The 25,607-nt window shown below is 37.1% G+C and overlaps 1 protein-coding gene across 1 annotated transcript in view; it reads right to left on the reverse strand.

Annotated features, from left to right (window-relative positions):
- The window catches only part of PRKCI (protein kinase C iota), a 55,138-nt gene extending 37,785 nt beyond the window's left edge, over positions 1–17,353 (reverse strand). The window contains exons 1-2 of the mRNA XM_016202997.2: positions 17,215–17,353; positions 2,310–2,431 (exon numbers count right to left, since the gene is read on the reverse strand). Coding sequence (XP_016058483.2) covers positions 2,310–2,431; positions 17,215–17,315 — 223 coding nt within the window. The 5' untranslated portion in view covers positions 17,316–17,353. The remainder of the gene's footprint in view (positions 1–2,309; positions 2,432–17,214) is intronic.
- Between the last annotated feature and the right edge of the window lie 8,254 nt (positions 17,354–25,607).

A 25,607-nucleotide genomic window follows, 5' to 3' on the forward strand; every position in this document is an offset into this window, starting at 1 on the left:
CAAGAAAGAAGCAGCCATGTGACAATCTGGGAACAGAACTCTCCAGGCAAAGATAATACAAAGTACAAGGGTACTATAAGGTATTTTAATGGATTGTCTCTAAATCAATTTTTAAAATAAAATGCATTATCTACTGATTCCTATGTGCACTACAATTTGAAAACCACTGATTGCAAAACCTCTACATGGCAAATAAATAGCATGAAATGATCAGAACAAGATTAAAAGGAAAATAACACTGGTGCATGGTAAGATTCAGTTTATTTTTTGCTAACTATATTCTATGCACTATGCTAAATTAAACAGTCTCATTTTCGGGCTAAAGACATACTGTAAGATATTCACACCATTTATAATTAACAATATTTAAACTAACCTTGTGATAGACTAGGTAAAAAAGTAGTTGAAAAGATAAAGGTATTCAGTTTTACTCTTAAATAGTACAAAATTTAAAATACCAAGCTAGCATCTTCACTTGCTAGATTTCAAAAAATGTCAAGGACTCATAATACCTGAGGATGGTGAGGGCAAAAGTGAAGGGATGCTCTCATTCAGTGTAGTTGTGCCATAAACTGGTTTAACTTTTTGATAGCTAATTGTCACTAGCTACCAAATTTATGATATGTATATGCTGCAAATTTGCTATAGAGAGAGTCCCATCCAACAGTACAGAATTGCATATAAAAAGGTTATGTACTGCTCCTAGTAGTGAAAATAGTCCAATGTCCATCAATAATGAATTAAATAAATAAATCATGAAATATCTACACTATGGAATACTGTGCAGTATTAAAAAAGATAATGATGTAAACTGATGCACAATGAAATGAAAAAATGTCCAATACACAATGTAAAAGGAAAATATTGCTTAATGGTTTGTATATGATATAATGTTTGTGTTTAAAAAAAGGTATGCCTATCAATAATGCATAGAAATAAACATATTGTATATGTATTGAAAATATCTAGAAGGAAAACTGTTATCACTGGTTTCCTTTTTTAGGACTGGGATTGGTGAGAGAGGAGAGAAGCAAACGGGCAAAGATGTTTACAGTTCATAAATATCTGTACTAGTCTTCCCCCGCCAACAGTGAACACAGATTACTTTAAAGAAACTTTAAAAATGTTTCAAAAAATTAAAATGGGTTTGAACTTATCTATAGCTTAGAGCTAGGATAATATCTTTCCAGGGCTCTTCATATCAGGGAACATAGAAATGGCCTCAAATATTGAGCTAAATATTATAATGACATTCCTTAAAATGAAATTCCACTCATAATTAATAGGAAAACCATTATACAAACTAGTATATTTAGAGCTTCTTTTTACAACACTTCAATGATATTCCATCATGTAAAATACAGTCTAATGTGGTTTGCAAAGCCTTCAGGGATCCATGCTTCTCAACCTTTAATACTCATGCAACTCACCAGCAGATCTGGCTAAAATAAAGATACTGATTCAGTGGTCTGTGATGGGGCCTGAGATTCCCTTTCTAGGGAGCTCTGCAGACCACATTTGGAGTAGCAAGGATCTAGCTCAAGTTCATACCTCACCCCTCCCCACACTTTAGATTTAGTGAATTAACTGCTCTTCCCACATACCATGTTCTTCACACCTCTGTACCTTTTTATATCTTATTCTTCATTGTAAATGGTTTTCCCCTCACCACCTCCACTTCAGAAACTTTTACTCTTTGTTATAGTTTAGTTCAAACATCACAGGGACTGCATGCATGTGCAGATGCTGCTTCCTTTGTATTCCAAGGACCCTAAGCATTCACAGTTAACTTACCACATTTGTCATTCACATGTCCACCTCCCTCTGAGACTGAGAGTCTGGGGGTAGAAAATACCTATCCTTGGCACGCAGATATTCAATAAATGCTTTGAGTACAAGTCACTATGGTATGGAGTTTCTGCCACCATTTTTGAAATAATGTTTGTCACAATCACTTTTATTCTATAACATCTTCTTTAAAGTAATATTCAATAAAAAATACTGTCAAATTATTAAAGGTCTCTTAAAACATAAGACAATACATATTCAAAATTAAAGTAAAATGTAATACTATTTGATGAAATGTTTACCTTATTGCTGGGAAAAACATACTAATTTTACTCTAGGGTAAAAAGGATAAAACAAAGATGGTACTCTTTGGTAGACTTTCAATTTAAATACTTAAAGAAAAATAGGAATGGCATTAAATTTCTAGCATACTTTCTCTCCTTAAATTATGAATTAAAAACAAATGCCAGAATAGTATCTTAAATCAAATGCTAACACTTGCATCCCTCGTTACTACTCACCTTCCTCATCGATCCATTTCATGGTGAAAAGCTGTTCATTGTCAAAAGAACACATGTCTCGAACCTCATTGCAAAGGCCCTCAAAGGAGATGGAAGGTTCAAAGTGTGTTATCATGATATCCCTGAAAAAGAAAGGGAGTTTTAAGTTGACAATGATTAAAGTGAATAATGCTCTACACATTACTGAATGCCTGACAATTTGATGGACTTCAGCTATTTTGTGTGTACATCAACATGTGTTGCTTCCAGTCAACTACCTTGGTAGGGTAAAAATTAAATTGGTAAGAAACAATTCAGTCCCCACCTACCTGCTTTAACAGGTGGTAGTCCCACTTTTCCTTTAATATTTGTTGTCAGAAGATCACTCTTTTATTAGGCATTGCACTCCACAGAGGAATGGCTTCTGCCTTATATTTAACAGAAAACTGTTCCAATCACTAGTCCCAGATTTTCTCTTCCCCAAAAGTCTATCCCTTGTCCAAGAGATGGCCCTTCAATAATTTGACAAAGATCTGCCATGTTCTCTTCCTCAGCCCTAACTTCCACAGATTAACCACCCATGAGACTGTCAACCATTTTTTCTATGGAATGATTTTTAGATCTCACACCTTCATGTTCACCTTTTTCCAAAACAATTTCCATTTGCCAAAACTGGTTTTTAAATGATTCATATTTTAAGGTGGATACCCAAAAAACATAATAGACATAAATGTGTAAGCAACAGAATGTAAATCTACCAAGCAGCTATTCATTATAAAACTTAAAGTATAACAAAATGTTTTAGAGCAGAAGCCTGGGGTGTCCTCCAAGGAGCCATGTGAAGCCTCCATGTGATTTAATCACACAGTAGCCAGCCACAGTCATCCTTCCAAAGGTAAGTTAAACAGACTGAATGACTCTAACTGAATACTTATATAATGATCTCTATGTGTCACATACTCTATTCTTAAGGGTTTACAAAAGTAATGTAGTTCATGTCCTTCCTCTGTTTTAAACTCTTCAAATGCCTTTTGTCTCTCATGTGGAGTAAAATCCAAAGAGCCTAGTAGTCTACAAGGCCCTGTGTGGAGTGGCCCTGGCTACCTCTTCGACTACCAGACAGATAAACCAATGTTTATGGTCCACCACCTATCCCAGCTAGAATGTAAGCTTGGTGAAAGCTCATGACATTCTTAGTGGCCAACATAATGCCTAACACAGAATAGTTACTTGATAAATATTTTTTGAAAAAACAAAGGAAATGACACTGTGTTAGGAACTGTGAACAAACACAGGTACTTGGAACATAGAGCAGGAAACAAGGATTTAAAAATTTTAGTCACCTGCAAAAAAAGTTAAAACTGCAGTCATAGGGGCTATTGAAGGTTAGCAGAAAGTCAAGCATAGAAATTTAATGGCCTTTTTAAAATAATCATTCTCTTCCTAAGTATCTCATGGTTTTCTGCCCCGGCCTTAGAACCCTCTTAACTCGGTTTTCATAACAGTATCTTCCCTGGCTCTCTTTCTACTATATTCTGAACACTTAAGTCTCCTTTTGTCTTCAATCACAAGATATTGTTTACACTTGCTCTCATACTCCTTCCTTCCTCCCTCCCTCCCCTGAAACTTACTTTACATTCAATGCTTTAACTATTATCTCTATGTAGGGGTCTCCTAAATCTGTAATTCCAGCTCTCTGTGGTATTTAAGACTCCTGATAGTCTGGTTCTAATTTCTATTCTCAACTTGATCCCATCATTCCCAACACAAATACTCTACCACAGACATCTGGTTTAACTCACAACCCTCACACAGGAGACCTGGATGATCCAAGCTTTAATCTTGACATTTCCTCAGTTTAAAGCTCAGTTTATAGAGGGAGGTGGGGATCAATCTTAATAGGCACTTCAACATCAACTTCCATTAAACCTTTTTCAACGGAACAAGCCCAATGGTCTATACTTCTAAACCTGTCCAATATGTATCTTATGTTCTACCTTTTGTTATTTAACTCATCATATACTGATAACACATCCTCAACTAAATTGTAAACAACTGGAAGACAAAAATTTTGGGCTTTTTGATATATTCACATAACTATTAACATAATTAAAACTCAAATATTTCTTAACTAAATATAGAAGAAGTATTTTCTAGGAGAAACCCATCTTCCAGAAAATGCACTTATGACAAGGGAATATCACTGGTTATGGTTTATTTGCCTATAAACATTTATAGAATACTGAGTATGTTCCAGGTGTTTAAACAAACTTTATCTTACATAGCCTTCAAAATAACCATCAAACTAGACATACTAATCATATTTTACCAATTTAAAAGGCAAAAACTTTCAACTCTAGAATATCTGCCAGCATCTCACAGTTAAGAAATAGAACATGAATTCATATCCAAATTTCCTACTAACTCTTGTGGTGGATGCTGTCACCTGACTTTCGCCCTCCCAATCCAACCCCAGAATCACTCACTAGCAATGGAGTATTATACCAGCTGTGGGAGTATTACCAGGAGACGATCCCAGTTGTCAGCCTTCAGAGATTTCACTCCTCGAGAATGATTTCCCTCCTCAAAACAGCCCACAACCAATGACTAACTAGATGTGGGAGTATAAAGGTCCTAGACGTGACTCGGGAAAGCTCTGAAGTGCGAACTCTTCAGAACTTATTCTCTGGAGGGTCAACTGAGGTTTCTGTTGAGACTTCAGGATATCTTGATTCTTTCCTACCTAAGCTTGCTTCCTTCCCTTCCCTTCTATAGCTGTGGGTTCCAAAAGCCCTCCTGTATAAACCTCCTTCATGTTAATCTGAGGCACCACTTTCCACAGGAGGTATTATCAGATGATATTGTTTTGACAAAAACATAATGGATACAGAGAATCACACCTTTAAGAGACTGGCTATTGAAAAATGTAATCCTTGTTTTGGAAATTAGTCTACTTGAGTACCTGAAACTAATTTTTTTATTCTTCAGAGAAAATACATTGCCAGCATATATAATTATACATATTTTATGTCTCCCCCAACTAAATGTAAAATCCATGACAGCAGGCACTCTGTTTTGCTCATTGCTGTACCACCAATACCTAAAGGAGTGTCTGGTCCATAGTGAGTGTTCACTTAATATATATGTTAAATGAATGGAGGTGTCATATGTTGGACTCTAAAGAAAGCAAGGGAAATGTAAAAATAAAAAGCATTCCAGAAAGAAGGAATGGCATAGAAGAGGCAGCCGAAGTATAATGGTTCAGACCACGAGAGCTAAGGGCAGGATGCTTGGGTTTGCTTGCATCCAGGCCCTATCACTTCCCAGCTGTGTAACCTTAAGTGAGTTACTTAACTCCTCTGTGGTTCAACTTCCTCATCGATACAATAGGAATAATAATATCTCAGCCCAGCTGGTGTGGCTTAGAGGTCGAGCATTGATCCATGATCCAGGAGATAGGAGTTCAATTCCTGGTCAGGGCACATGCCTGGGTTTCAGGCTCAATCCCCAGCAGGGGGTGTGAAGGAGGCAGCTGATCAATGACTCTCATCATTGATGTTTCTATCTCTCTCTCCCTTCCTCTCTCTGAAATCAATAAAGACATTTAAATTATATATATATATATATATATATAAAATGGTATTATCAGGATTTAATGGATTAAGTGAATTAATATTTATAATAATATTTATAATATTATTTATAATATTTATAATAGTGCCTAGCATATAGTATACTCAATATGTGTTTAATAAACTTTAGAGATATTACGTATTCATAGAATACTTTAAAAAGAAGTGAAACCTCATCAGAGAGATAAAAATAATCCGACCTTCTAAAAGCAACACACAGATGCTTCTGGTTTAATATGGTAGAGAGAACACACATCTATATCTTTACATCTGAAGGTGCCACTGAAATGACAAATTATCAAAGCCTTTGAAAACAAAAAAAGGTACAAGCAGCAGACCAGAAAGTATGAGAAAGGCCTAGAGGATCAAAAACAGATGGGATAAAATTGACCCAGAAACCATACCAGCCCCAAACAACAAGAGTTAAGAGGAACCTTGAAAAAGAGAAGTGTTATTGACACAAGATTACTTTTCCTTCTCTAAGCATCTAATCACATCACCTGGAATCTTCAAGTGCAGAACACTTACATAAGCATTCATTATAAATTCTTTTTGAAATCACTTTAAAGAAAAGTCTATGAGTTAAAGAGTAGGATGTTATAAGCCTTTACAATGTAAAAATTACTAAGAAAAATCATGATCTGAAAAAAGTGAAAGTGTAAATTAAAAACGTTCCTTTCCCAGTGGAGAGTCAATACTCTAGCTAAAACTAATAATTTAAAAATAAGACCAGGGAACAAGAAAAAAAATAACCCCAATAAAAAATAGGCAAGGAACTTGAACACACATTTCTCCTAAAAGGATATACAACTGTCCAACAAACTTATGAAATGTTCAACATCACTAATCATTAGGAAAAAGCAAATCAAAATCATAACGAAGTATCACCGCACACCCACTAGGATGTCTACTATCAAAAAAACAGAATAACAAGTATTGACAAGGATGTGAAGAAACAGGAACCTTGTGCATGGTTGGTGGAAATGTAAAAATGGAATTTCCATGTGATCTAGCAAGTCCACTTCTGGGTATATATCCAAAAGAACTGAAAACAGACTCCAACAGGTATTTGGAAACCCATGTTTATGGCAGCTTTCTTCAAACCAGCCAAAATGTGGAAGCAACCCAAGTGTCCATCAACAGATGAATGGATAAACAAAATGTGATCTACAAAGGACTGTTCAGCTTTAAAAAGCAAGGAAACTCTGACACATGCTATAACATGGATGAACCTTGTAGACATTATACTAAGTGAAAAAGGCCAGTCACAAAAAGACAAATATTGTAGGATTCCACTTACATGAGTTATCTGGAGTAGTTAAATTCACAGAAACAGAAAGTAGAATAGTAGTTGCCAGGTGTTGTGAGGAGGGGAAATGGGGAGTTGTTCACTAAGTACAGAGTTTCAGTTTTGCAAAATGCAAAATTCTGGAGATTGGTTGCACAACAATATGAATGTAGTTAATACTACTGAAGTGAACACTTTATAATGTTTAAGATGGTAGATAAATTTAATAAGTTTTTTAAAAAAAGAAAAAGAGCCCAGCCAGTGTGGCCCAATGGTTGAGCATCCACCCATGAACCGGTTCAGTTTGGGTCAGGGCACATGCCCAGGGTTGCAGGCTCAATCCCCAGTAGGGGACATGCAGGAGGCAGCTGATGGATGTTCTCGCTCATCGGTGTTTCTCTCTCTCTATTCCTCTCCCTTCCTTTCTCTGAAAGCAATAAAAATATTTTTAAAAATTTACTTTCCAATAAAATAAATATAAATAAAATACAAAACAAATTTTGAATAACTTCTATAAATTGTTTTAAGTATCTTAAAATTTTATTTAAAAAAATAAAAATAGAAAACAGTTCCTTCTAATGACATTACAGAGACTCTGCTTATCTTAAGGCAATTTTTCTTTCAAAGTACTTTCAAGGTTACTAGTATGAGTGGGTAAGGGTTGGGAGAAGTGTATTTTAGAAATAAATCAGAAGAAAAGGCTCCCATAAAATTTCTTTGGCAAAAACAAGTGTGACATTATCATTTTTTAATGCAAGGGAAAAATAATTAGTATGATCAGACATCCTCAAACTATCACTTCCTTATTAAGGTCCACATGGAGTTAAAAATAACACATATGTAAGTATGTCTATAAACAATGGGGATTTTTCAGAAATCTTATTTTTCAAGAGCTGAAAAATATTTATCAGAACATACAAATATTTTTAAAACATCTGTGCAATCCTTAGAAAATGTGAGTACATACTTCCTAAAGAGACTCTATGAAGGAGTCGTGCTTTATCAGCTGCCACTCCTTAAGTTCCAGGAACTAAAATATTTAAGGGAGTTTTATAAACACTTCTGTAAGTAATTGGGAAAACACCATGTTCATACACTCCGTAATCACCAGATCCTTATCACAGTACAAAGCTAAAAATGAGCTGCAAAATAAAGATACATTTAAAAGTATAAAACAAATTATGCATTAAAGACTTTTTTTTCTTGTTTTAACTTCAGTGTTAGCATAAATTACCTCCGACCACTGGTCTTCAACAGAATATAGTCTGCTTCACCACAAAGATTCCCAAAATGACAAATTCAAATACAGTTTTAGCTGAATTTTTAGAAAAGGCAAAAAATGCATTTTAAATTTTGCTATTGAGCTTCAGAAGACAAACTGCTTTAAGCATTCATTATGTTCCTATGTTCTAAAATACAGAATCTAAAGTTTTTCCTTAGGACTAATTGCTTTTAGAAGTAAATAAATATAACTACATTCAGCCCTTTTGCTATCTCAACATAAGCTTTTCTCCTAAATTAAATGTATAATCAGAAGCAAAAGTTTTATTTGAAATGACCAATGTAATAGATTTAGGCAGGATTATCCATGGATGGTAAAACCAATGGGTGAAAGGTTTTGGAGGAATAGAATATTCATACAATCTCAAAGTATCGCCCCTCCAATTAATTGTTAATTATAAAAAGTCATAAACCATTTTTAATAATAAAGGAGATAGAAAATTGACTCAAAAACAATAACTGTGGTGCTGGCCAGTGTTGCTCAATGGTTAGAGCCTTGGCCTGTGCAACGAAGGGTCTTGGGTTGGATTCCTGGTCAAGAGTACATACCTGGGTTGCAAGTTCATCCCCACCCTGGTCAGGGTGTGTTCGGGAGGCAAACAATGGATGTGTCTCTCTCACATCAATGTTTCTCTCTCTCTCCCCCTCCCTCTCTACCTTCCACTCTCTCTAAAAAGCAATGGAAAAATATCCTTGTGTGAGGATTAGCAACAACAAAAAAAGAATAACTGTTAAATATAAATCTGACAATAAAACAAGTAATCTTAAAAAGCCCTATCAATATAGTAAAAGGGAAAAGAAAAATTTCTCTGAAGAGTAAGACTCAGCTTTGTATTGTGGCTTACTAAGCTTCAATGTTATCATCCATAAAATGAAGATAACCATACCTACTTCTAAATATTGCTGTGAAGATTAAATAAAAATAAATGCTAAACGCTTATCACAGGTCTTGGAACATGTGGGTACATCATAAAAGTTAGTTCCTATGCTCTTTAACATACAAGGCAAAAAGGAGACTGGGTATCTTTGAACATAATTTATTAAATTTTTATAACTATTGATCATATTTCATTAAATAACCGATCACGGCTAAAATTCAACACTGTCCGGAAAACCTAGCCATATGGTTAAGATAAGAAAAATAAATGAGCTATATAGAAAAAAAGAGGCAAAACTGTTTTTTGAAGGTGACATTATCTACCTCTAAATTCTAAGACAGTTAACTAAAAAATTATTAGAACTAGTAAAGTGGATAGTTTGACTTAAATTCACAAAAATAGATGATATATAATAAAATGGAATAAAAGCAACAGAAGTTTATAAAAGCAACAGAATTATAAAATGTCTAAGAGTAAACAGGAAATGTGTAAGACCTGTGGGACAGAACCTTACCGAAAAACATGAAAGAAATTAATAAATAAATAGGTATTATACCATATACTTATAAGACAAGGCTGAATATTATAAAGCTAGCAGTTCTCAAATTAATCTATAAATTCAATGCAATTCCAAATCAAAATGCAATAAGATTTCTTTTTTTGGAACCTACAAAAATCTTCAAAAATTCATCTGGAAGAGGAAATATACAAAAATAGCCAAGAAAATAGAGAAATAGAAAATTAATGAAATGAGCCTTTCCATAACATATATCAAAATTAACTATAATAATAATACAATAATCACACCAATGATGTTATATGCAAAAATAGATTTCTCCCCCCAAATCAATGAAAAGCAATAGAAAGTACTTATGCACCTCTGAGAAATTTAGTATATAACAAAGCTGTCATTTCAAATCAGGGTGAAAGAGTAACCTATTCAATATTAGTAGAAAACATTGGAAAGAAATTAAGTTGTATCAGTACACTACAAATAAACCCCCAAACACCAGATTTATTGAAAAGATAATCAGTTAAGCTGCATAATTAATAGAATAAAAAATAATATTTTTAGATGAGAAATACATCTACCTAAGAGAACACAGAAGTCATAAAAAAAAGAACAGATTTGATTAAATAAAAATGAAAACCTCCAGACAACCAACAGTTTGGAGAAATGCTGGCAAATTTTTAAACAGACAAAATGTCACACAAATAAATTTAAGAAAAAGAATCCAAGAGAAAAAATGAGCAAATGAAATGAATAGACAACCCACAGAGGAAACATAAATGAACAATAACATATAAAAAGATACTTGTTTTAAAAAGCATTGTTTTGCCAATCTTATTGGCAAATATTTAAAAGGCCAATAACATGCAATGGGAGCATAAGGAAATGCTTCATCCATACAGTTGTTGGGTATATAAATTCATAGGTTTTTGGAGGACAATATCAAGTTTTAAAATAGGACTATCTTTAAAGATGTTTGTAAGAATATATATTAAGTATAAGAATGTTCTTTCAGCAAGATTTGAGATAGTGATTTTTTTTTTTTTTTGCCTGTTTATTTTTACTTTATTTATGTGGCTACTTGAAAATGTTAAATTACATATGTGGCTGAACCATATCTCATTCATTCATTCATTCATTCATTTATTTATTTATTTATTTATTTATTTATAAAATATTACAAATGTCCCTTTATCTCCCCAATGACCCATTCCACCCCATCCCACCCCCCACTTATATGTGGAATCTAAAGAACTTAATAAGCTGATGAACAGAATAGATTCGATGACATGGAAGCATAGAGCAGACTGACAAATGTCACAGGGAGGGAGGAGGGGAAGTGGGTGGAGGGGGAAAGAGTTACCAGAGATAGTGATTGAATGAAAGTAACTTTATGTGTTGTTCATCAATCAGAAAAAGATTAAATAAGTTATGGTACAACAATACTATGGAACACTACGTACCAATTATAAAGAAAGAGATAGATCTATTTGCCCTGGCCAGTGTGGCTCAGTTGGTTGGAGCATTGTCCCGTACACCAAAAGGTTGTGGGTTTAATTCCCCGTCAGGGCACATACCCAGGTTGCGGTTCAATGCCTGACCAGAGGCAACTGATCAATGTTTCTCTCTCACATCAATGTTTCTCTCTTTTCCCCTCTCCCTTCCTCATTTTCTAAAATTAATGAAACATATCCTTGGGTGAGGATTCAAAAACAAAAACAAAAACAAAACCCAAACAACAACAGAAAGATAGATTTATCTATTTGTCTACCCTGATATGCAAAGATGACCATAAGTGAAGAAAAATCAATTGCAGAAACATATGAAAAATATGTACCTATTTATTGGAAAAATTAAAGGGTATGTGCATGTATGTATACACATATCTATACATATAGATATATTGATTGATATGATATAGAATATCCCAAACTGTTGACAGTGGCTACCCTAGGAAGTGGAGAACTTTCCACTTTATGTATTTCCGTATTTTAAAATTTTAGCTTTGGTGCCCTGCCTTTGTGATCTATAGTAGGTCACTGGCGGCACTTGTTTCTATCATCATTCTCAGCCACATTCCTACACAGGGTTAGCTGTCATTCACAGTGAATTATGTACATAGAGCAAGTACATAATGATTGTTCAGTAATTCAAAACATTTCCACCTGGATTCCCCCAAAGCATCTTGAGCACAAAATTCAGTTACTTGTTCCAGGTAATGAATTACCTTCTCCCATAAATCTCTTCCTTCTATACTAACTAGGCTCTCTCAAATAAGAAACCCAAGAGTTGTCAGGCCCCTTCCCTCTTCCCCAGAGGCAATCATTCTCTAATTCATATTGATTCTACCCCCTAAAGTCACCACCAAATCCATATCTTCTTTTCCATCCCCAGAATCTATCACCTGGACTACTTCCAAAGCCTCCCAATTAGTCTCATCCATGGCCAATTCATCTCCCATACAGGTACCCAGAGTGATCTTTCTAAAAATGAAAATCTAATTGTGCATCTTCATCTTCAATGAGAAAAAGTCTCAGGCCCACAATATGAGATATTCTGGAGTCTTCACGAACTAGTGCCTGTGAACTGTCTTATTAGCCTCACTTCTGAACATCAGTGCCCACTTCACACTTCATTTCCTAATAAGGAATGCATACGGGACTAAACAACTAAACTGACCTTAATTCCCCAAACATATCACGCAGCTGTGCAACGCCTGGAATGATGCCCGGCCCAATGGATGCCCCATCCATCGAGCAAACCTACTTACCCTTTAAGAGCCTCAAACATTCCATCTTCTAGGAAGGCTTCCCTCACCCCAAACTCCTCCCCAGTATCCATACTTTACACACACCCCTTTATTAACTCTTCTATGTCTTTCCTCCTATAAGTTTCTCAGTTCCTCAAGGGCAGCGCCTTGTACTATCCACCTCTAAATCCTCTGGGCCCACCCTCGCACCATGTGCCTGGCTTACAGTAGGTGTTCAACAATATATATGTATTTTGATTCTCAGCCAAGGACATGCTTTTCATTGATTCTAGAGAGAGAGGAAGGGAAGGTGAGAGGAGGAGAGAGGGAAGAAGGGGGGGGAGATATTGATTGGTTGCCTCCAGAACTCGCCCTGACCGGGAATTGATCCCACAACCTGGGTATGTGCCCTGACCAGGAATCGAACCGGCGACCTTTTGGGGCACAGATGATGCTCTAACCAACTGAGCCACACCAGCCAAGACCAACAATATTTTTTAAGCTGAGTTTAAACACACTTAAATAATATGTGAAATTATAAGGACTGGAATTTTTAAAATTCATGTTTTACCTAGGTTCATTTCAATCATAAAAAAAACAAACACTCAAGTTACCTTAAAAAGAGGTCTGGGAGTTATATTAAAGCTATCATGGACCTCTAGGGAGAATTTTCTGTAGAGAACTGCTTCTTTCTCCTCTGCTTTGTCAGGCCTTCAGTTTGCACATGGCCGGTCCAGGACCCACCAGCCTGTCCCTCAACTCTTCAGCTTCAATCCTCATTGCTAACAAGCAATTTATCTCCGCCTCATTCAATTCAAATTTCAGAAAGGGTTGTTTTGGTTTTGGGCACCAGGCCACTATGTCCTTTCTCTCTCTCCCGTAAAGCTATGGATCAATTACCCCATGGTTAGGTGCCATCCCAAAATCCATGACCAATAACTAGCATTCCCCCAACGCTCAACTCAATACACTATTTTTACTTCCTTAGAACCATTACTAAAGTGTATCACTAAAATTATTTTGCAATACTTTTAAAAACAAGTCTTGTCAAGACTTGTTAACAGTGAAAAAAAATCCTGCCTATGTCTTCACTGAACCAGCTATACATTCCAAATGTGCACAGAGTTAACAATCTTTTTATCTGTAGATGTGCACACAAAGAATCCTCCAGATTGTTATAACTGCTCAACAGCAGTGGGTGAAAAAGCATTTTTTACAAGCTTTTTGCAAAATTTCCCACACACTTATAATGTAAAGAAATGAGTAGTCCAGACATTTCCTTGTTAAATTTGATCCCATAATATCAAGTAACATTATATAAAGATAATCACATCCAATAGCAACCTATCACTATCCAACAAAACCTGTTTCTCTTTCTCCAAAATAACACCACTAGGTAATTACTGAAGGAGGGCCACTCACTGACAAGCTACCATGGCAAGAAAATAGGGGTACAGGCTGTGAGACAAGCACTCTTAAGTGGGCTCCAATAAAGTCAGATTCTCAGTGCTATTAATCTCGTGCTTAAAAACTAGAAAAAAATCTAATTAAATGTCTGTTATATCTAGGGAGACATCACATGTACATTAAGAACAAATTTAACAGAATGATAGATAACACTATACACATCTTTGAAAGGACAGGGTCATTTATTCACTACAAAAATGCTGCTATTCTGAGATTCAACACTCACTGGAAATATTGTTAGAAGGAAATAAGGGGAAAGCGCTGGGATAATAGTCATTCAAAAAGTCTGAAAGAAAATACTTTTTTTCCAATGCAGACTGTCCTTACATTTCTTGATAAAAAGAAAGATTTTCGTGCAGCCGGGCGTGGCTCAGCGGTTGAGCATTGACAGGATCCAGGAGATCGTGGTTTGATTCCGTCAGGGCACGTGCTGGGGCTGTGGGCTTGATCCCCAGTCCTGGGCGTGCTGGAGGCAGCCGATCAATGACGATTCTCTCATCACGGATGTTTCAACTCTCTCTCCCCCTCCCTTCCTCTCTCTGAAATCAATAAAGACATATTAAAAAGAAAAGAAAAGGGTTTTCTATTTTAAAATCAGGTAGGTGTTCTAGTTAGCCAACCTGTTTATTAACTATCCTCATTGGTGACTCATTTTAGTTTCATCTGTAGTAACGAGCAGCTGACTATAATATCATAACCATCAGTTTAGACCAGTTAATAAACATATAATCTTAACAGATCTAATTTCAGAGGGCAGAAATTGGTACAATTTAGAGTGCTGATGTTGTCTTTAAATGAGGCTTGAAACGAAGGCATTATTAGAAAGCTTTCATTGAGTTAAAAACACTAAAGGGCAAGGGGTTCTTTCATTCCTAAGCAAAAATTCATAGATTTTAAAATAAAACAAAGAAAATGTTAACTTGAATGTCTTGGAGAAATTTCAGCCAAGCATCAAAATGGTTATATCTCTTTATACTCTCTTTTTTTTTTTTTTTGAAATAATTGGAGAAATAAGCCAAGAAAATATGATAATACATTTCAAAAGTATAGCAGACTTTGATTTCTTTCCAAAGGAGAAGCTTACAATGATTTTAAATTACTAATTAGGCCTATTTACATTTGTCAAACTAATAAGAATGGGAACAAAGAAAGAAGCACCAGTTTCTTCATCTTTCATAGTTGGAATCATTGGAAACTATCTAAATTTAATAAGTCAAGAATTTATATTATTTAAAGTCATAAAGGTAAACCAGAAAATTAAAACAGATTAACAATAAAAAATTGAGAGGCACCAGGAGGAAAAAAGGCAAAAGGTAGTGTGCATCCAATTTCTCATCTTTCAGAGTATCAAAAGATATTATCTAAAGTTGATAAATCACAAAACAGAACTATAACTTTTAAGATAATAAAGGCAACCTCCAGAAGAACCAAAAATAAACTGTCAATTATCTCTGGAGGCTAGGAACGTGGGATGGGGAACACTATTTTATATCTGTACAATCTGCACTTTCCTACCATGTGTGTATATTCAATTTTTAAGCTAGCTTTTATTTTAAACAGTCAATAATCGGATACCTTAAAAAGAAAAAAGGAACTGTATTTCATTCTCTGTACCTAACAACTCATGGGCTATAGACTTCATAAAAAGGAACAACATATTCTAAAGTGAAATATTTCATCTATTAAATTAAAAGATAAAATAAGCAAAGTTTTTTTTCCCCATAGTGCAAAGTTCATAGCTGACCATCCTCAAGTCAACTGTGACAACTACAAACATTTAAAAAAGCGTATGCACAATTCTTGGTATTGTTTTAAAATCAAGACCTCCTTAATTTAAGCAAAAACACTGACACTGTCCAAAATAATGCCTGTAAACTACTTCTGAATACAGTCAAGCTAATTAATACACACAGGTCAGAGGCTTCATGGCAGCACACAAACTAAACTAGTATTTCCTTACATCAAATCAGTAACATTTAGGGGCTTATGTTTTCTTTGAAATCAAAACCAGAGGCATTCTGAAAGTATGCTGTCTTCATTGCTCCCTTCAGGAATATCAAAGTATGCATTGCAGTTTCAACCTCCTAGTGCTTGAGTTTTTAAAAGCAATTTATTTCTGCTTGGACAAGCAGTAAGACACACCGAAACAGTTGGGTTTTCTGTTAACCCTTAGTTTCAAACCATTATCGTCACACTAACACTTCCCCTGTCTAATTCTCCTAAATAGAATTATCTCAAAGAAATTTCAAACCACAATTGAATTCAAAGGAACGGGGACGCTTCGGGTCACTGATTCTGGAATATGATTTAATACAACGACCTAAGGACTGGATGATTTCTGGTAACCACAGGAGTTATAACTTAATATGAGTAAAGATCACAGATTTTCGAGCTGTGCCTGGGCTCGTTCTCTTCTCACCTTGCATTATTTCACCCTATTGGACGGTCCACGAAGCAACATCAGCAAAGAAGCGTTCACAAAACTTTACACATACACAATCTAATCTTGGAGACACATAAGTACTTAATGCACGTCCCTGAAAACGCATCAACTCTACTCTTAAATAATAACTCCTATGTCTAGTTTACTGGCAGCCTGACCAATAGTCCAGATACACTTCGCGAACTCTTCTAGGCAATTAAATAAACCTGACTTAGAGAAACAGAGGCTTTAGGCCTGCTGGAGATCAAAAGGGCCAGCAAACTGAAGCAGCCCTGTCTTTTAAGCCCATAGCAAACTTAGTTCACTGAGGCATCACTCGGAATCAATTCTCAACCCCACATAATACGTCCAGATTGAATGACCCAAACCCTTGTAAATTTCTTATTAGGCGAGTCTATCGAATCCACCAGGTGGTCCAACTCTTTTCCAAGGCTCCTCCCTCGGACCTACTCTGGACCCTCAGCCGGAAGGCTCCCAGACGCCCCGCACCACACCTTGGGGGTGCCCCAACCCAGCGCCCCACGTTCCTCCCCGGACCGCCCGGTCACCCATCCCGAGCCCCCAGAGTCGCCCTCCCAGAGCACCCCGCCACATCTCCACCCCTCACCCTCCCACCCTCCGGGCCGAGCCGAGCTGGCCTTTCCCCTGCCCTCCTGCCCCTATTCCAGGGCACTCACCCGCGGTAGTAGGCTTTCACCCGGACCTGGTGAGAATGGTCCCCGAAGCCGCCGCCTGCGACCGGGTGAGACATGGTAGTGCTGTCCCTCTGGGTCGGCATCTCCTTACTCCCCCGCCTCAGCGCAGAGGCCGAGAGCGCTGGGGGCGCGGCGGGGACGCGGCCGCCCGAGCCTCTACCTGTTCTCCCCGCCCGCGGCGCGGACCCAGGGTCGCCTCGCCCGGGCAGCCGGAACCACGCGGCTCCTCCCACCGCCCGCGGCCGCCGCCGCCTCTACAGCGGCGGGCGCTCAGCACGCCTCCCGGCCGGGGGCCCTCCCACCTCGCTGGCTCCCGAGGCCCACATTCCGGGAGGGCGGGCGCAAGCACGCCGCCGACTCAAGGAGCCCCGATGCCCGGCTGAACCACTCTTACGGAGGGCAAGGAGAAGGGGGCGAGCGGATGGGAGACCCCAGCCATCAGGTCAGGGACGCCGAGAGAGGGCCTCCCGTGGAACCGCGTCGGGGAGCACGCGCAGGCTCTGGAAACTGCAGTTCTCTAAGAAGCCGCCTCCCCGGAGGGAAAACGGCAGAGGACGAGGGCCGCGGCGTCTCACCCTAGTTCCCTCACTTGGTCGCGCCCGCGGTCAGCCGACTTGGGATTCGAGCAGATTTCCTGAGCGGGTTTCTGGGATTTGGAGTCCCCGGGGGATTCTGGGACTTGAGGTTCCTGGCGTGCCGAGCGCCCCGCCTGCTCGCCTTCTCCGGGCTGCGCCCCGGGAACCGTCGGGGTGGAAATCCTGAGTCCAGCCTGCGCGTCTCTAGTCGCTGGAGATGACTGGGCTCCCTCACGATCTAGACCTTTTTTCTATGATGAATTCTGCCTTCCAATTGCATTAGTCATCTCGATTATCCGGTGCCTTTTTTAGGAACAAGAATTTGATTACCTGCTCGGCACAGCCTGTTTTATGGAAAGAATTAAATGGTGTAACAAATGTAAAAATGAATGTAATAAAGGAGGAAACTAAACTGAAAAGATACGATGGAAGACTGACTTTTCTTCCTTCGTGGCACCTATATCTAGGCCCTTATATATTGCCATTGCATGGAACAAGTGTACCACGAGTATTTATCCAATTCAGTCCATCCATCCATCCATCCATCCATCCATCCATCCATCCATCCATCCATCCATCCATCCTTCCATCCATCGGTCAGCATTTTTTCTGTTAACACTGGCTAACAAAGGGTTAGAAAGAACCCGTCCTTGTAGGTAGTCCCTGACATTCCACTGATTCTAGAGAAGGAAAAGTATGCTGTATGGGAACTGAGACTTCAGAAACACAAGGCATGAAAACCTTTTTATTTCGGATTCTTATTCTTTAGCAGTTTGAAAAATCCTTCGTTATTGGCCTCATAGCATGCTTTAAAGGAAACTATTTTGTTTTTTTCAGAAGAGCTTTATTGCTTACTTTGTCATCAACAAGAATCTATAAATATTGATAATTTGCATCAATCCAACCATATAAATACATTTTCCTTTTCTGAATGATTAAAGCTTTTACTTATGATTATCAGGGAAAGCATGACTTTAGTTTTTTTTTAACAGCATTATTGAGATATAATTCACATACCATATGATTCATTCATTTAAAGTGTACAATTTGATAGTTTTTGGTATATTCACAAAGTTATGCAGTCATCACCATTAATACCCGAACATTTTCATCCCCCCAAAAGACACTACACATGCATTAACTGTAACTCCCTGTTTTCCTTAGCCTCTAGCAACTGCTAGTGTATTTTCTGTCACTATGGATGTTCCTATTCTGGACATTTTATATAAGTGGAATCCTACAATGTTTGGCTTTTGCCTATGGCTTCTTTTACTTAGTTTAATGTTTTCCAGTTTCTTCCATATTGTATTATATATAATTTCTGCACTCCTATGTATCGCTGAATAATATTTCATTGCACGAGTATTCCACATTAATAATGCTATGAACACTCATGTGTAAGTGTTTGTGTGGAACATGTTTTTAATTCTCTTGGATATATACCTAAGAGTAGAATTGCTAAGTCATATGAGAACTCTATGTTTAACATCATAAGGGAATGCCAAACTGCTTTCCAGAGTGACTGCACCATTTTATATTTGTACCAGCTGTGCATGAAAGTTCCAACTTCTTTACATCCTTGTCAACACTTGTTATTGCCTGTATTCTTCATTATAGTCATCCCAGTGGTTGTGAAAGTGTATGTCATTGTGGGTTTTTAAAAAATAACTTTATTTATTATTATTATTTTTTAATCATCACTGCAGGATATGTTTATTGATTTTTTAGAGAGAAAGGGAGGGGTGGAGGGAGAGAGGGAGGAAGAGAGAGAGAGAGAACATCCATGTGAGAGAGAAACATCAATCGGTTGCCTCCTGTTTGTGCCCCAACTGGGATCGAACCTGCAACTGGGGTCTCATTGTGGTTTTGATTTGCATTTCCCTAATGACTAATGATGTTGAGCATCTTTTCATGTTTTTATTGTCCATTTGTATATTTCCTTTGGAGAAATGTCTATTTAAATCCTTTGACCATGTTCAAATTGGGTAATCTGTCTCTTTTTATTGAGTTGTAAGAGTTGTTTATATTTTCTGGAAACAAGTCCCTTACAGATGATTGCAAATATTTTCTCCTATTCTGTGCATTGTTTTTTCATTTTCTTGGTGGTATCATTTGCAGCACAAAAGTTTTAAATTTTGATTAAGTCAGATGTATCTATTATTTTGTTTTTATTGTCTATGGTTTTGGAGTCATGTCTAAGAAGGTTTTGCTAGCCTAACCCAAGGCCATGAAGATTTGCAATTATTTTTCTTCTTAGAGTTTTATAGTTTAAACTCTTACATTTAGGTCTATGATCCAAACTTAGTTAATTTTTTGTGTGTAATATAAGTAAGCAGTCCAAATTTGCATATGGATATCCCGTTGGCCCAGAACCATTTGTTGAAAAGCCTGTTTTTCTCCCATGTAATTGTCTTGCACCATGTCCAAAATCAATTAGCCAAAATTTAAGGGTTTATTTCTGAATTTTCAGTTTTATTCCATTGATCTATATATCCATCCTTGTGCAAGAATCACACTGTTTTCATTACTTTTGTAATAACTTTTAGAACAGGGACATTGGAGTTTTACAACTTTGTCTTTTTCAAGATTGTTTTGACTATTCTGGGTCCCTTACATTTCCATATAAATTTTAGGATTGACTTATGAGTTGGGATTTTGACAGAGCCTTTGGTGAATCTATAGACCAGTATGTGGAGTATTGTCATGTCAACAGTATATAGCCTTCTGTTCCATGAACACAAGATATCTTCCATTGACTTAGGTCTTTAATTTCTTTCAACAATGCTTTCTAGTTGCCATAGTGTTAAGTTTTGCATTTCTTTTAACTTTACTCCTAAGTATTTTATTCTTTCTGTTGCTATTATAAGTGGAACTGTTCTCTTAATTTCATTTTTTTCTTTTTGAATTTTTTATGCTATCATTCTAAATGAGAATTTTACTCTTTTAGATGCCTGGAATCCTGAAAACTGAAAAATAATTACTTCAAGTTGTGTTAGTTTCATAAGGTTTTAGAATTTGATCTAGCCTATAAGTACAGGAAATGGTTCTGACACCAGTAGCTTTTAGCTCTGACTACACTTGTGAATCACTCTGAAAGCTTTTATAAGAAGCTATTTTGGTGGTAGTGGGGGGGTGGACATCCCACACTTATTGAAACAACCTCAGGGTGGCATCCTGAACATCAGGATCTTTTCTTTCTTTCTTTCTTTCTTTCTTTCTTTCTTTCTTTCTTTCTTTCTTTCTTTCTTTCTTTCTTTCTTTCTTTCTTTCTTTCTTCGTTCCTTTCTTTCATGCTAGTGTATAGAAATACAATTAATTTTGCATATACATTGTATCCTACAAGCTTGCTGAACTTGTTTATTAGTTGTAATAGTGTTTTTGTGGATTTCTTAGAATTTCCAATATACAAGATTATACCATTTTAGAATACAGATTGATTTCCATCTTTGTTTTTTCAACGTGGATGACTTTTTTTTGTTACCTGATTGCCTTAGCTAGAACTTGTTGAATAAAGAGAAGGCGAACATCCTTCACTTATTTTCATTTTTACATGAATAGTTTTCAGTCTTTTACCATTAAAGTGATGATTACTCTAGATTTTTTTTTTTGTAGATGCCTTTTATCAGGTTGAGGAAGTTCCAATCTATTTCTAGTTTGTTGACTATTTTTATTATTAAAGGGTGTTGGGTTTTGTTTAGTGCTTTTTCTGTGTCCATTGAGATAATTTTGTCCTTTATTCTATTGGTATGGCATGTTATATTAATTGATTTGGGATGTAAGCCACCCTTGCATTCCTGGGGCCAATCCTACTTGGTTAAAATATATAATCTCCCTTTTATATGTTGCTGGTTTCAGTTTGCTAAAATTTTGTTGAGCAATTTTTAATCTATACTCATAAACATGGTTTCCTTTAGTTCTTTGAACGTATTTATAATAGCTGCTTTGAAAGTTTTGACTGCTAAATCCAACATCTGTGTCTTCTCAAAGGTAGTTTTTGTGTATATGGGTGCCACTTGCCTGTTTCTTTGTATGTCTCATAATTTTTTGGTTGCAAGCCATACATTTCCATTTTAGCAACTCCGGAGACTGATCCTAACTGGCTCCAGGGCTTGTTGTCATAGTTGTCTGCTTGTTTATTTGTTTAGTGACTTGGCCAGGCCAATTCAGTAAAGTCTATTTTCCCCTCACTGTGCAGCCTCTGATGTCTCTCCTCAGAGGGTGCAGCTTTGGCATGCACAATATCACCCCAACTTCTTCTCCCTCCCCTGGGTAATGACAGTGGTTTTAGGTTCTCTTTGACTGTCTCTTTCCCTCATCTCCCTATCAAGCTTTGGCTGGTTTGCCTTTATTGGTATCACTCCCAGCTGTTAACTTCCACTAATTGGCAACTTATTGCCCCAGTGTGGTTGACAATACCTTGAGGCATAAATTGCCTCATGGTCTGAGCCAATGGTTGTTTTATTAAATATATAATTTTGATCAGTTATGGTTGTTTCACTAAGGAGAGTATACAGGGAGCTTCTCATGTCTCCATTCTGGAAGTGCTCTGACATTAATTTTTAAAGTCAATAAGGCACAAACATTTGTGCATATAGGATGATCAGGGCACAGAAATGATGGTATTTTTAGTAACAAAATACTAGAAACTACTGAATCATCTCTTTGGTTTAAAGAGAACAAGACTGTTTAAAAAGGTTTTAAAAGAATCTGGCATCATATTAGTCACATATTTAGGAAAATTTGGCTTGCTTTCTAGAGATCGAGCTGCTCTAACAAGAAAATGACTGATCAGAATAGGTAAACCTTTATATTCAGTTTTAATTAGCCTTACTAGTGAGGCTTGCAGCTAGTATCAAATGTGAAAATTTGTTTGCTATGTTCTTTAAGTCATCTAATATATCCTACTACTGGATCTTTCATGCCTGTTTCTCAATTAAGAACCAAATGATTACAATGGGAAGTCAATTGTGGACACTATAAACAAGCCTCCCCCAGCCCATTTTCTTTCAGTTGTACTTTAAAATGGTGCTTACTAATACCTTCAATTTTGGGTAAGCCTGCTGCCCTTAACCTAACATTCTTCAATGGTTACACTGAACATGTGATAATATCATTAAAAGGAGAGAAAAGTGTTTAAAATGCTAGCCCTAATCACTTGGAGGGACTTTTTGACCTGTGGAGATAAACCTTGGGCCCGGGGCTGAATTATACCTGCCTTTGGCTCACTGCAATAACTTTAATAGGAAAAAAATTAATTAATGCTCAAATCCATAGGCTTAAGGGATTTAAAATATCTTTGGCCAACATTCTCTCATTTTGTCATCATCAGAGTGCTTGTCCCAAGGTGGAGCAAAGGAATTACCTGTTTGGAGAATGGTGAGTGAGAGAGTAAATAATAGGCACAGATCCTGTGTGATCATGTCCTAACATCACATGAATTGTTTTACTTAACCTTCAAAAGCAGAAGCCATGACCCAAACTCCTGATTGAAGTCCTGATAGCTAAGGTGATATGAGAGAGTTTAGTTTTTATTCTGTTCACTAACACAGATAGCAAACAATACCCCCAAGCCTTCCCTTTCCCCTTCTTTCTCCTGTGCTCTCATACTGCCCCATTGACCACGGGCCAACTTTATCTCCAGGTTATCTGGGTACTCCCTTCACTCCAGCTGCACAAACTTATTTCCACTGTCTCTCCTAATCTCACTCCCACACTACACACAATGGCATAGCAGTTTGGGCCTTAATTTATTTTGCCTTTGAAATAAAATACCTTCACTTTGAATTTAAAATAACTTTAAAATTCATGTTGTATGTTCCCTGATAATCACAGAAGTGGAAGCTTCTTCATTGATGCCAATGACACATATTCTTGTCTTTGTGTATATAATACTGTCTACTTAGTCTGAAATGCCCTCCCTCACTCAGTCCCTGCCACTCTGGGCTGAATTCTACTCTCCTTCTCCCCTCTTCTCCCCAGGCTGTTAGGTACCTGTTCTCTCTCTGTTTCCTCGTCCTCTGTACTCCTGCTCTGCCCTCTGTTTATATAGCAATTACAGCATGTATTGCACAATATCGTGCATTGTTTTCTTGCTGGCACATTCATAAGGTTGGAACTATACTTTGTTCATCTCTGTGTCCCCTGCACCTAGCACATGATAGGTTCTCAATGTCTGTTGACACTGAACAATAACACTTTGCTTCATTTTTCTTATTTCTGAGAAAAGGATAAGCATTTGCTTTATTTGGTAAGGATTTCTTGAGGCTAGATGAAATCTAGTTCTTAAAATATAAAGTAGCACGCTGCTAAAACAAAAAACAAACAAACCCACCTGAAAGAAGAGGTTTGTTTTAATGAGCCATCAATAGAGAGTTCCAGTAAATGGGAGAGTCAGCAATAAAATTATAAAACATTTACTTAAGGAAAGGCATTGAATATTAAAGAGGTCTAAGAAAACTCAACATAATTAACTCCATTGGGGTTAATTGGTGCTGGCACTATGCTCTCTCCTTCTTTTCAAGAAATCTACACTCTAGATAGAATGTCAGGACGTATACCAATAAAGAGAAAAGAGTCAAAATAGCAAGCTATGTGCCAGTAAGTGACAAAGAACAACTGCAACCGTTCCTGAGTATACCTTGTCTTCTCTGGGAACCAAAAGAGCCCACTTATGTCTGGGTAGACTGAAAGGCACAAAGTTGATTAGTGAAAGGATGTTGAAAGAGCCTCCATCAAAACATAGACACTTCATTTAGAAGTATCATCATTTAATGACGCTTGCACACCAAGTATGCTATCACTAATAACAATCAACCATCAAATGTAAGCTGCCCTCCAATCTGAAATGGCAGACCTGTTCATGAGGATGGCATATTCAATTGAAAAGGTAAACTTAATCTAATAAATTTTCCCTGCTTCAGCAGCTCATCTACCCCAGCATTGGCCTTTTTTAGTAATCTAGTTCTCTCTCACAGCCTCTGGAGTGAACCCTTAGGACTCCCCCACAAGGTTGCCAACCTTTTCCCCCTGCTCCCCTGCCCCCCACACACCAAGAGAACTAGCTCATTTTTCTACCATCTCCACCTACTTCCTACTGGACTCAGATATTTTCATATGGAATTTCTGCTGACCTCGATTTAAACCATATCCTATTTGGGGTCACAGAGAAATCAGGAGAAAAAGCAGAGCTCAGAGCCTATAATGATTTCTGGCTGCTTAATCGCATGCACAATGTCAATGGGAACAGCACTCTGGAGATAAAGCTGCCTGTTAGCTCACCAGCACATTGTGTTTATCATCCTGTGACTTAAGCATGAGATATTTTACCAACTTGGTATGGCTTCCTATTCTGGATAATAACAAATTATGAATCAGCCTGTAATTAAATTAGCAAAGGGCTCCAGACACTGAGACTTCTAAAGCAAAGCTACCATCTCCATTAGGTGCCTCAAGAGTAGGAATCTTACCTTTAAAATTGTTGGTTTTTTTGACACTTAGAATGTTGTAGGAATTCAACAAATATTAAATTATTTAATTTAATATTTCATTAAGTTTACGTTGGTTTATATCCACTTAAATACTAAAATTAATGTTAGTGTGATAGGAAAGAAAGCGGCAACACCAAACAAGTAGAGCTTTGCCTTGTTAAAGCTGTGACCTGAAAGGTTAGTTCAACTTGCTAAGCAATCCGTTTACTCAAGTCAAACATAACTCCTAAGGAAGTGACTCTCATGTTTCCTAACTTGGAATCTTTCAACTAGAATCATGGGATGGTAGAATTTACTAGCTGGAAGTTACATT

This window comes from Miniopterus natalensis, chromosome 6 (genome assembly GCF_054644295.1).
Source record: "Miniopterus natalensis isolate mMinNat1 chromosome 6, mMinNat1.hap1, whole genome shotgun sequence".
Taxonomy (NCBI): Eukaryota; Metazoa; Chordata; class Mammalia; order Chiroptera; family Miniopteridae; genus Miniopterus; species Miniopterus natalensis.